This window comes from Panulirus ornatus, chromosome 24 (genome assembly GCF_036320965.1).
Source record: "Panulirus ornatus isolate Po-2019 chromosome 24, ASM3632096v1, whole genome shotgun sequence".
Taxonomy (NCBI): domain Eukaryota; kingdom Metazoa; phylum Arthropoda; class Malacostraca; order Decapoda; family Palinuridae; genus Panulirus; species Panulirus ornatus.
This window is the reverse complement of record NC_092247.1, coordinates 16,668,688-16,682,787: the sequence shown is the minus strand read 5'-3', so window position 1 is coordinate 16,682,787 and position 14,100 is coordinate 16,668,688. Positions and strand designations below refer to the sequence as shown.

Here is a 14,100-nt window from a genome sequence, read left to right as displayed (position 1 = left end):
AAGGGAAAGCAAAGAAATAGTACACAAAGATTTTGAAAGTTGAGTGAAAAGATAAGGGAAAATAAGAAATTGTACTGGAAGGAGGTGACAAAAGGAAAGAGGTGGTTGTAAAATTGGAAACATAAATGTGAGAAATAAGGAAGGGGAGCTGATGAATCAATGGAAAGAATATTTTGAAGAACTGATCAATGTGGGAGAAGGGGAGGCAGCAGTTGTTACATGCCTATGTATGGAAAATGTAAGGAAGAGGATAAAAGTGTAAGGGCCAATAACAAATAGAGAGGATATGATGAAGTATGGAGGAGAAAGTGTGATAGAGTGGATACATTTGATATGGAATTTAGCATGGAAACAGACAGTTGTACCTGAGGAACGGATGAAAGCTATTATTGTTCCTTTATTTATTGGAAAATGTGCTAAGATGGATGTAGCAATTATAGGGGAATAAGTCTGTTAAGTCTACCATGAAAAGTGTATGCAAGAATGCTTATTATTGACAGATTGATGGAAGTGACTGAATACATAATAAATGAGGAGTAAGGAGATTTTAGGAAAGGAAGGGGATGTGTGAATCATATTTCTGTGGTGAAGATGACCATGAAAAGTATTTAGGGAAAGGTAAGAAGTTACATGCAGCTTTTATGATTCTGAAAAAAGTGTATGGCACTGTCAAATGGAATGCATCATGGGTTGTGTTCAGGATATATGGAGTAGAGGTGTGAAAGCCATCTATGGAGGAGCAAATGCATGCATAAAAGTGGATAGAGAGTTGAATGAAAGTATCCTTCTACAGAGGAGCAAATGCATGTGTAAAAGTGGATGGAGAGTGGAATGAAAGTTTCAGTATACATGTGGGTGTGAGGCAGGATGTGTGATGTCACCTCGTCTATCTAATATATATATGGATGGATTAATAAGAGATGAAAGCAAAACTATGGAAAGAGAGTGCAGAGATGGAGTGACAGTGAGGTATGGTGGCTATGTTTGTGGATGATAACTGTGTTGTTTGCTGAGAGTGCAGGGGAGTTGCAGAAGGTTGTAAGTTTGTAAGCATAGGTGACTGAAGGTAAATGCAAGTAAAAGTAAAGTACAGTGTCTGAATGGAAACAGAAAGAAACCATATATTTCGTAAAACCATATACAGTGAAAAATAAAGTGTACTAAACTGTGTTTTAGATATAAAGGGAGAAAGACTAGAAGAGGTGAGAGAATCTAAGTACTTAGGAGCTGTCTTGGGTAAGTTTCATGAAACAGATGGAGAAAAAAGGAAGAGAGCAATACAGGGTAGAAGAGTCACTGGGTACCTTTATTGAATAATGGAGGTAGTGAAGAGGAGATTAAGAGGCAGCAAAATCCTCCCAACCCTGACCTATGCAGCCAAAACATGGACATGGAATGAGTCACAGAGGTCAAGAATCCAGGCTCAGGAAATGAGCTATTTGAGAAGAGCATGTGGCGTGACTAGATGAAATGGAGAAAGAAATGAAGGGATGTATGAGAGATGTGATGTGGCAAGGAATGCAAAGGGAATGAATTGTGGAGTGATAGAATGGGTGAAACATATTACTTTGAGGTGGTTTGGGCATGAGGAAAGAATGCAAGACTGGGAGTTCAAAAATAGAGTGTAAGATAGTACAATTAAAGAGGTTGGTGTGAGTGGAAGACCACCTGTGAGGAATACTGGAGGGAGAGAAATAGTGGAAGAATGTGTGGAATGGTGTATGCGAAGGAGGCACATAAGGACAGGGATAAATGGAGACTCTTTTGCCATGGCCACCCCTTGATGGGAGTTCCAAGAGGGAACAGGTGTCAGAGACAGAGAAAGACAGAACCATGCTCTTTTTGTGGCCACACATCTCTCTCACCCTTTCATTACTTTATGTTTAAGGCTCCAGTCATGGACAAAAGTCCACATCAAGCCTGGGCACTTATTGAAATGTAGAGAGAATTATTAAACAGAAAAAGAAAAGACAAGGGAAAGCAATAATGATGAGAAAGGTTTGAGCAGGTGTATAGTGATTGTAAGAAGATGGTAGGACTAACCAGTTAGTCCCATTTTGATGAGACGAGGTAAGACCAGCAATCCTGACATGTAGTGCGTAAGATAGTTCGGGCACCACTTTAATGCTCATCAGTCAGGACGGTAGTACCACCCTAGGTGGCTGTTGTCAACAACTTGCTACCTAATACTTACTCCATCAAACCACTCCACACCACACACAAAACTATCTATAGCCCATGCCTTGTAACCATATATTTTTCTTAAAACTGCAACGCCATCAAGCATACCCATTTTTGCCTTCTGAGATAACATTCTCTCTTTCCACACATTCTTCATCGCTCCCAGAACCTTCACACTCTTCTTCACCCTATGATTCACTTCCACTTCCATGGTTCTATTCACTGCCAAGTCCACTCCTAGGTATCTAAAACACTTCAAAATCCTGCAATTTTTTTTCCATTCAAACTTACATCCCAGCTTCTCCCTCAACCATGCTGAACCTAATATCCTTGCTTTTAATTCATATTCACTCTAACTTTCTCCTTTCACACACTCTTCCAAACTCAGTCACCAACTTCTGCAGTTTCTTACTCAAATCAGCCATTAGTGCTGTATCATTAACAAACAACTGACTCACTTCCCAGGTTCTCTCATCCCCAACAGAATGCATACTTGGCCCTTTCTCCAAGACTCTTGCATTTATCTGTCTCACCACCCCAACCGCAAACATATTCAACAACCATGGTGACATCATATACCCCAGTTGCAAATCATCCTTCACTGAGAACCATTCAATCTCCTCTCTACCTACTCATATACACACTTTACAGCCATGATAAAAACTTATTACTGCTTCTAGTAGCTTACATGCCACACCATATATTCTCAAAACCTTCCACAAAGCATTTCTATCAACCCCATCATATGCCTTTTCCAGATCTATAAATGCCACATACAAATCCATCTGTTTTTCTCAGTATTTCTCACATACACTCTTCAATGCAAACACTTGATCCATACATCCTCTACCACTTATGGAACCACACTGATCCTTCCCAATCTGATGCTCTGTGCATGCATTTACCTTCTCATACAACTTACAAAGTCTATTCAACAAACTTATAGCTCTGTAATTTGAGCACTCATCTTTATCCCCTTGCCTCTATACAGTGTCATTATACATGCATTCAGCCAATCCTCAAGCACCTCACCATGATACATTAATACAATGAATATCCTTACCAACCAATCCACAGCACAGTCACTCCTTTCTTAATAAAGTCAAATGCTATACCATCCACTCAAGACACCTTATCACATTTCTTCTTCAGCAAGGCTTTCACCACCTCTTCTCTTTACACCAAACCACTCTTCATGACTCCCTCACTTCACACACAACCCTGACCAAAACACCCTACATCTACCACTCTATCATCAAACTCATTTAACAATCCTTCAAAATACTCCATTTTCTCCTCACTGTATCACTACCTGTTATCACTTCCTTTTTGCCTGCTTAACCAATATTCCCATTTGTTCTCTTGTCTTTTGCACATTATTTTCCTTCTTCCAAAACATCTTTTTATCCTTCCTAAAGTTTAATGATACTCCCTCACCCCAAATCTCATTTGCCCTCTTTCTCAACCCCTGCACCTTCCTCTTGACCTCCTGCCACTTTATCTTATACACCTCAAATCATTTGCACTCCCTCCCTGTAACACCCAAATGCCTCTCTTTTCTCTTTCAATAGCAAATTTTCTTCTTCATCCTACCACTCACTACACTTTTTAATATGCTCATCTCCCAGCTTTCGCATGCCACATGCATCTCTTACATATACCATCACTGCTTCCCTAAATACTTCCCATTCCCCATCCATGCCCCTCACTTCATTTGCTCTCACCTTTTGCCATTCTACAAAGATATTTCTTCACACAAGTCTCCTTTTCAAGCTCACTTATTCTCACCACTCTCTTACCTATGACATTATTTCCTCTTTTTCAAAAACCTCTACAAATCTTCACCCTCACCTTCTCAAGATAGTGATCAGACATCTCACCAGCTGCCCACTCTCAGCATATTTACATTCAAAAGCCTCTCTTTTACACAAGTATCAATCAATATGCACTCTAATAATTCCCATTGACCATCTCTCCTACTCAAAAACATATACTTGTGTATATCTCTTTTTTAAATCAGGTATTCCCAATCACCAATTTTTTTCAGAGAAAACTCCACAAGCTCTTCAATATTTCCATTCATAACAGTGAATACCCTATGTGCACCAATCATACCCTCAACTACCACATAACTTACTTTCATATTTAAATCAACCATCGCTAATATCCAGTCTTGTGCAGCAAAACAGCTAAAACTCACTCAGCTGCTCTCAAAACACTTGCCTCTCATGATCTTTCTTCTTGCGGTCAGGTACATAAGCACCAACGATCACCCAACTCTTGCCACCTACTTTCAGATTTAACCACATCAATCTAGATTCTACTTCCTAACACTCTATCCCACCTCCCACAATTCCTGCTTCAGAAGTAGTGCTACTCCTTCCTTAGCTCTTGCCCTCTCACCATACCCTGACTTTACTCCAAAGACATTTCCAAACCATTCTTCCCCTTTACCCTTGAGCTTTGTTTCACTCAGAGCCAAAACACCCAGGTTTCTTTCCTCAAATTTATTACTTATCTCTGCTCTCTTCTCATCTTGGTTACATCCACACACAATCTGAGCCATCGAGGAGGATGAGCACTCCCCACATGGCTCCTTCTGTTTCCTCTTTTCTAACATTAAATACATGAAAGGGTGGGTTTCCAGCCCTCTGCTCCCACCCCTTTTAGTCACCTTTTATGACTTGGGGGAACATAGAGTAGAATAACACTGAATACCCAAGTAAGGCCCCTAGTCATCTGTTTTTGGCACTACCTAGCTAACATAGAAAATGGCCAACATATTTGAAAAATAATCTTTCTGGTTCCCCTAAGTATGTCTCAAACACATTCTTCAAAGCAAACACCTAATCCATATACCCTCTAACCCTCCAGAAACCACAGTGCTCCTCCCTGGTCTGATGCTCTGTACATGCCATCATCCTCTCAATCACCACTCTCTCCAACAACTCACTAGGAACACTTACCAAACTTACACCTCTGTAATTCAAACACTCATCTCTGTACCCCTTGCTTTTATACAGTGGGATCAAAGAAGCACTTTGCCAATCCTCAAGGAACCTCACCATGATCCATACATACAGTGAAAATCCTATATAACCAATCAACCAATTCAGCTGCAATACCATCCACTCCAATTGCCTTGCTCCATTTTATCTCATGCCAGGCTCACACCAAACTCCTTGCCATGACTCACTTCACACACCTTCCTATTCCAAACATCCTACTTCTATCATCCTATTATCAAGCACATACAACAATCCTTCAAAGTAAACTCCATCTCCTCTTCACCTCATCAGTGACTGTTACCACTTTCACATTTTGCCCCTTCACTGATGTTATCATTTGTCTAATTTTTTCTCACACTATTATCTCCTTTCAAAACACTTTCTTGGTCTCCCTAAAGTTTACTGACACTTGCTTACCCCAACTCTCATTTGCCCTCTTTTTCAGGCCCTGCACCTTCCTCTTGATCTCCTGCCTCTTTCTCTAGTACAACTCCAAATCAATCGCACTCCTTCCCTGTAAGTATCGCCCATACACTGGTCTTTTCTCTTTCAGTACCAACTTCACTTCATCACCCCACCACTCTACCTTTTCTCACCTGTCCATCTCCCACTATATATGTTACATGAAATGCTCTCTTGTTTCAAGTATGTCTCAGAGAAATTCAGTAAGGCATACATCTGGTCCACAAATCCTCTACCTCTCTTGAAGCAACCATGCTCTTCCCTACTCAGCAATTCAGAGCATGCCATCACCCTCTCCCAAACATCTTACCAGGTGTATTAAACAGACTTATACCTCTGTAATTCAAGAACTCATTTCTGTCCCCTTGTCTTTTGTATATAAAGGCAATACACATACACTCTGCCAATCCTCAAGCACCTCAGCTTGGGTCATACGAACAATGGATAGTCTGAATAACCAATCAACAATACAAGTATCCCTTTTCTCAAAAAATTCAACTGCAATCCCATTCACTCCAACTTTGTCACACTTCATCTCATGCAAGATTTTTAACAACCTCTCTTTTCATCAAAGCATTCAGGACTCCCTCACTCCAATTGCCACCTCATCCTCAACACTCAACATCAGTTATCCTATTGTCAAACACAACTGACAATCTTTCAAAAAAATAAAATCTCTCTTGTTATCTCTGTACACTGGCCTCTTTCCCAAGTTCATTTTCACTTCTTTCACACACAAGGTAGCAGCTGACCAGACAAAAGCTCCAGGCAGAGCAACTTATTTTTCTAAATCATGGAGGGTCTACAGCTCATGAAGCATATTATGTACAAGTACAGGATGGAGGGGAGTAGAAAGTTAAAGAGGCCCTGAGGGATATATGCTTTGGATATTAAGTCTGATTGTGCCAAATTCTGGAAGTTTAACGAGGTTTGCGAGCTGAAGTTTCCTAGGTTCAAATCAAATGCCAAGGAGTGTTACCATCTTCAATGAATTGATTCCTTTCACTTATGGCTCATTTTAAGAATATCCAAATATTGAGAGTGAGTGACAACAACCAAAAGGCAATGCTGTCAGTATCAATAAGAATTTTAATTTCTTCTCATGATCAAGGTTACTTCATGCCGGTAAGCTTCATCACTGTTACTAATATTAAATTGGGAGATCAATTTAACCTTTTGCACTGACTATGATCTGAAATGGACTAAAACAGGGAAATATGCCAAGACCAGAGAGCTGTGACTAGATCAACAAGGAAAAAACAAGAGGAGGTATTGGTGAAGGAACACATTATGGAAAATTATCAGAGTAAGACCAAAAGTCAACACACCCAGAGGAAGAGGTACAAAGACTGAAAAATTAATTCATGGATCATGAAAGGTGTGATGATATGAGAGAGGAACTCAAGCAATTAAAGGATTTTATTTCCAGCTGATATTCATGTTTCTTTTGTGTTCTGTGCTGATTCATCCCTATCACATTACACTAAGCGGTATTTGTTAAAGATGTCTGTAATCAGCTGCTAGTGCACTACCTACACTCACTCCTAAAATACAAAGACATTTGGAACTTACATTATATCCACCCCTTACTAGTCAACTTCTATGAGATGCTGAGAGATGGTGGATCTAAATTCTTAAGCCTTATTTTTATCTATATTCATTCAAAACCCCCAAAGAAAAAAACAAAAACAGAGAATGTTACATACCTGAAGAAGAGCATTGTATTTTTGCTCCATATCAGCATACTGCTCTTGCAATACTTGATGATCTTGAAGTTGGACTTGAAGAGATTCAATTTGACTAGTTACTGTTATCAATTCCTGTGCTAATGATTCTCTCTGAGCTTCATACCGTGTAACTTCACTCTGCAGGTGATGTAATTCTCCTGAAGACACAGTAACGAACTTTAGGATCTTGAGGTTTTCTCACCATAATTTTCACATTAAAAACTTTATGAGATCAGGACTAACAAGATCCTCCAAACTAAATTAAAGGAGAAAGAATTTCTTTTAAAAGAAATGGCCATAATTTGGTTACATTAGGTGCAGACACTGTGAAACTATAATAAGCTATGTAAACATTATGTGCATATAAACAAGTTTACAGCATATCAGTACATGTCTATGTTGAAAGTTTTATGATTTCTGTTGACATGTGCACACAATTAGAAAAGAATATACAAAAAGAAAAGGGCGAGTCTATATCCTACTTATAAAATCATGGTGGAACAAAAAAATCTTTATTTTTGACGTAACAGAAATTTCAGATCTGTTTCCCTTTCAACAGCCAAAAAAACACTCATGCTTAGTATATTTGCAACATCCTCACTTTATTGTTCCATCAAAAATTACATTCTATCTATACAGCACCATTTCACTTCATTGCCTCAGTCCTTAGCTAATTCCGAGGCATCACAAGAAACCAGTTAGCTGGTACTCAAAATTCATATAGAACACACATTAACTAACAGTGCATATACAAGAATATATATACAAACCTCTGTTAATAACTAATGTGTAATTAAGAATCATACCTTCTCTTTGTCGCAGCTGAGATGTTAGTGCATCCACAGTACTTGTTGTGTTCCCGCGCATGGAGTCATAAAGTGATGTACCCCGAGACCAGCTAGCCTCGAAAACCTCATCCTGTAGCAAGTAAAAGAGGAAGAATTCAGCAAACATATATTGTAAATCAATATATTACTCATAACAGCTCTACTCAAAAACAAAATATCATCAATTATCAAGAAAAATAAAAATTATCTAAATGTACTAAATGCATATTAAGATTTATGATACATAATCCCTGTTTCCAGCATCAGTGAGGTAGCACCAGGAAACAGATGAAGACTGGCCCATCCGCTTGTATACACATACATACACACACACACACACAAATATATATATATATATATATATATGTATATATATATATATATATATATATATATTTTATCCCTGGGGATAGGGGAGAAAGAATACTTCCCACGTATTCCCTGCGTGTCGTAGAAGGCGACTAAAAGGGGAGGGAGCATGGGGCTGGAAATCCTCCCCTCTCTCTTTTTTTTTTTTTTGATTTTCCAAAAGAAGGAACAGAGAAGGGGGCCAGGTGAGGATATTCCCTCAAAGGCCTAGTCCTCTGTTCTTAATGTTACCTCGCTAACACGGGAAATGGCAAATAGTTTGAAAGAAAAAGAGAATATATATATATATATATATATATTTCTTTTTTTTTTTTTTTATACTTTGTCGCTGTCTCCCGCGTTTGCGAGGTAGCGCAAGGAAACAGACGAAAGAAATGGCCCAACCCCCCCCCCATACACATGTACATACGTCCACACACGCAAATATACATACCTACACAGCTTTCCATGGTTTACCCCAGACGCTTCACATGCCTTGATTCAATCCACTGACAGCACGTCAACCCCTGTATACCACATCGCTCCAATTCACTCTATTCCTTGCCCTCCTTTCACCCTCCTGCATGTTCAGGCCCCGATCACACAAAATCTTTTTCACTCCATCTTTCCACCTCCAATTTGGATCCCCCTTTTCTCCTCGTTCCCTCCACCTCAGACACATATATCCTCTTGGTCAATCTTTCCTCACTCATTCTCTCCATGTGCCCAAACCATTTCAAAACACCCTCTTCTGCTCTCTCAACCACGCTCTTTTTATTTCCACACATCTCTCTTACCCTTACGTTACTTACTCGATCAAACCACCTCACACCACACATTGTCCTCAAACATCTCATTTCCAGCACATCCATCCTCCTGCGCACATCTCTATCCATAGCCCACGCCTCGCAACCATACAACATTGTTGGAACCACTATTCCTTCAAACATACCCATTTTTGCTTTCCGAGATAATGTTCTCGACTTCCACACATTTTTCAAGGCTCCCAAAATTTTCGCCCCCTCCCCCACCCTATGATCCACTTCCGCTTCCATGGTTCCATCCGCTGACAGATCCACTCCCAGATATCTAAAACACTTCACTTCCTCCAGCTTTTCTCCATTCAAACTCACCTCCCAATTGACTTGACCCTCACCCCTACTGTACCTAATAACCTTGCTCTTATTCACATTTACTCTTAACTTTCTTCTTCCACACACTTTACCAAACTCAGTCACCAGCTTCTGCAGTTTCTCACATGAATCAGCCACCAGCGCTGTATCATCAGCGAACAACAACTGACTCACTTCCCAAGCTCTCTCATCCCCAACAGACTTCATACTTGCCCCTCTTTCCAGGACTCTTGCATTTACCTCCCTAACAACCCCATCCATAAACAAATTAAACAACCATGGAGACATCACACACCCCTGCCGCAAACCTACATTCACTGAGAACCAATCACTTTCCTCTCTTCCTACACGTACACATGCCTTACATCCTCGATAAAAACTTTTCACTGCTTCTAACAACTTGCCTCCCACACCATATATTCTTAATACCTTCCACAGAGCATCTCTATCAACTCTATCATATGCCTTCTCCAGATCCATAAATGCTACATACAAATCCATTTGCTTTTCTAAGTATTTCTCACATACATTCTTCAAAGCAAACACCTGATCCACACATCCTCTACCACTTCTGAAACCGCACTGCTCTTCCCCAATCTGATGCTCTGTACATGCCTTCACCCTCTCAATCAATACCCTCCCATATAATTTACCAGGAATACTCAACAAACTTATACCTCTGTAATTTGAGCACTCACTCTTATCCCCTTTGCCTTTGTACAATGGCACTATGCACGCATTCCGCCAATCCTCAGGCACCTCACCATGAGTCATACATACATTAAATAACCTTACCAACCAGTCAACAATACAGTCACCCCCTTTTTTAATATATATATATATATATATATATATATATTCATACTATTCGCCATTTCCCGCATTAGCGAGGTAGCGTTGAGAACAGAGGACTGGGCCCTTGAGGGAATATCCTCACCTGGGCCCCTTCTCTGTTCCCTCTTTTGGAAAATTAAAAAAAAAAGTGAGAGGGGAGGATTTCCAGCCCCCCGCTCCCTCCCCTTTTAGTCGCCTTCTACGACATGCAGGGAATACGTGGGAAGTATTCTTTCTCCCCTATCCCCAGGGATAATATATATATTTTCTTCTTTCATACTATTCGCCATTTCCCGCATTAGCGAGGTAGCGTTGAGAACAGAGGACTGGGCCCTTGAGGGAATATCCTCACCTGGGCCCCTTCTCTGTTCCCTCTTTTGGAAAATTAAAAAAAAAAAAAAAAAAAAAGTGAGAGGGGAGGATTTCCAGCCCCCCGCTCCCTCCCCTTTTAGTCGCCTTCTACGACACGCAGGGAATACGTGGGAAGTATTCTTTCTCCCCTATCCCCAGGGATAAATATATATATATATATATATATATATATATATATATATATATATATATATATATATATATATTTTTTTTTTCATACGATTCGCCATTTCCCGCATTTGCGAGGTAGCATTAAGAACAGAGGACTGGGCCTTAGAGGGTAAATCCTCACCTGGCCCCCTTCTCTGTTCCTTCTTTTGGAAAATTAAAAAAAAACGAGAGGGGAGGATTTCCAGACACCCGCTCCCATATATATATATATATATATATATATATATATATATATATATATATATATATATATATAAATATATATATATATATATATATATATATATATATATATATATATATATATATATATATATATATATACATATATATATATATTTTCTTTCATACTATTCGCCATTTCCCGCATTAGCGAGGTAGCGTTAAGAACAGAGGACTGGGCCTTATATATATATATATATATATATATATATATATATATATATATATATATATATATATATATATATATATATATATATATATTTTATCCCTGGGGATAGGGGAGAAAGAATACTTCCCACGTATTCCCTGCGTGTCGTAGGAGGCAACTAAAAGGGAAGGGAGCGTGGGGCTGGAAATCCTCCCCTCTCTTTTTTTTTTTTTGATTTTCCAAAAGAAGGAACAGAGAAGGGGGCCAGGTGAGGATATTCCCTCAAAGGCCCAGTCCTCTGTTCTTAATGTTACCTCGTTAACACGGGAAAAGGCAAATAGTTTGAAAGAAAAAGAGAATATATATATATATATATATATATATATATATATATATATATATCCCTGGGGATAGGGGATTAAGAATACTTCCCACGTATTCCCTGCGTGTCGTAGAAGGCGACTAAAAGGGGAGGGAGCGGGGGGCTGGAAATCCTCCCCTCTCGTTTTTTTTTTTTTTTTTTTTTTTTTTTTTTTTTTTAAATTTTCCAAAAGAAGGAACAGAGGGGGCCAGTTGAGGATATTCCAAAAAAAGGCCCAGTCCTCTGTTCTTAGCGCTACCTCGCTAACGCGGGAAATGGCGAATAGTTTAAAAGAAAGAAAAGATATATATATATATATATATATATATATATATATATATATATATATATTATCCCTGGGGATAGGGGAGAAAGAATACTTCCCACGTATTCCCTGCGTGTCGTAGAAGGCGACTAAAAGGGGAGGGAGCGGGGGGCTGGAAATCCTCCCTTCTCATTATTTTTTTTTAATTTTCCAAAAGGAACAGAGAACGGGGCCAGGTAAGGATATTCCCTCAAAGGCCCATTCCTCTGTTCTTAACGCTACCTCGCTAATGCGGGAAATGGCGAATAGTTTAAAAAAAAAAAAAAAAAAAAAAAATTTTTTTTTTATACTTTGTCGCTGTCTCCCGCGTTTGCGAGGTAGCGCAAGGAAACAGACGAAAGAAATGGCCCAACCCCCCCCCATACACATGTACATACATACGTCCACACACGCAAATATACATACCTACACAGCTTTCCATGGTTTACCCCAGACGCTTCACATGCCTTGATTCAATCCACTGACAGCACGTCAACCCCGGTATACCACATCGCTCCAATTCACTCTATTCCTTGCCCTCCTTTCACCCTCCTGCATGTTCAGGCCCCGATCACACAAAATCTTTTTCACTCCATCTTTCCACCTCCAATTTGGTCTCCCTCTTCTCCTTGCTCCCTCCACCTCCGACACATATATCCTCTTGGTCAATCTTTCCTCACTCATCCTCTCCATGTGCCCAAACCACTTCAAAACACCCTCTTCTGCTCTCTCAACCACGCTCTTTTTATTTCCGCACATCTCTCTTACCCTTACGTTACTCACTCGATCAAACCACCTCACACCACACATTGTCCTCAAACATCTCATTTCCAGCACATCCATCCTCCTGCGCACAACTCTATCCATAGCCCATGCCTCGCAACCATACAACATTGTTGGAACCACTATTCCTTCAAACATACCCATTTTTGCTTTCCGAGATAATGTTCTCGACTTCCACACATTCTTCAAGGCCCCCAGAATTTTCGCCCCCTCCCCCACCCTATGATCCACTTCCGCTTCCATGGTTCCATCCGCTGCCAGATCCACTCCCAGATATCTAAAACACTTCACTTCCTCCAGTTTTTCTCCATTCAAACTCACCTCCCAATTGACTTGACCCTCAACCCTACTGTACCTAATAACCTTGCTCTTATTCACATTTACTCTTAACTTTCTTCTTTCACACCCTTTCCTAAACTCAGTCACCAGCTTCTGCAGTTTCTCACATGAATCAGCCACCAGCGCTGTATCATCAGCGAACAACAACTGACTCACTTCCCAAGTTCTCTCATCCCCAACAGACTTCATACTTGCCCCTCTTTCCAAAACTCTTGCATTTACCTCCCTAACAACCCCATCCATAAACAAATTAAACAACCATGGAGACATCACACACCCCTGCCGCAAACCTACATTCACTGAGAACCAATCACTTTCCTCTCTTCCTACACGTATATATATATATATATATATATATATATATATATATATATATATATATATATATATATATATCCCTGGGGATAGGGGAGCAAGAATACTTCCCACGTATTCCCTGCGTGTCGTAAAAGGCGACTAAAAGGGGAGGGAGCGGGGGGCTGGAAATCCTCCCCTCTCATTTTTTTTTAATTTTCCAAAAGAAGGAACAGAGAATTGGGCCAGGTGAGGGTAGTCCCTCAAAGGCCCAGTCATCTGTTCTTAACGCTACCTCGCTAATGCGGGAAATGGCGAATAGTTTGAAAGAAAAGAAATATATATATATATACATATATATATATATATATATATATATATATATATATGTATATATATATATATATATATATATATATATATATATATATATATATATATATATATATATTCCCCCTGGGGATAGGGGAGAAAGAATACTTCCCACGTATTCCCTGCGTGTCATAGAAGGCAACTAAAAGGGAAGGGAGCGGGGGGCTGGAAATCCTCCCCTCTCGTTTTTTTTTTTTTTTTTTTTTCCCAA

The 14,100-nt window shown here is 39.6% G+C and overlaps 1 protein-coding gene across 2 annotated transcripts in view; it reads right to left on the bottom strand.

The window, feature by feature from the left end:
• The window catches only part of LOC139757124 (uncharacterized), a 459,373-nt gene that overhangs the window by 14,815 nt on the left and 430,458 nt on the right, over positions 1-14,100 (bottom strand). For both annotated transcript variants that reach the window (XM_071677224.1, XM_071677223.1), the window contains 2 exons: positions 8,185-8,296; positions 7,358-7,536 (listed from right to left, as the gene is read on the bottom strand). In XM_071677224.1, the coding sequence (XP_071533325.1) occupies positions 7,358-7,536; positions 8,185-8,296 (291 nt within the window). The remainder of the gene's footprint in view (positions 1-7,357; positions 7,537-8,184; positions 8,297-14,100) is intronic.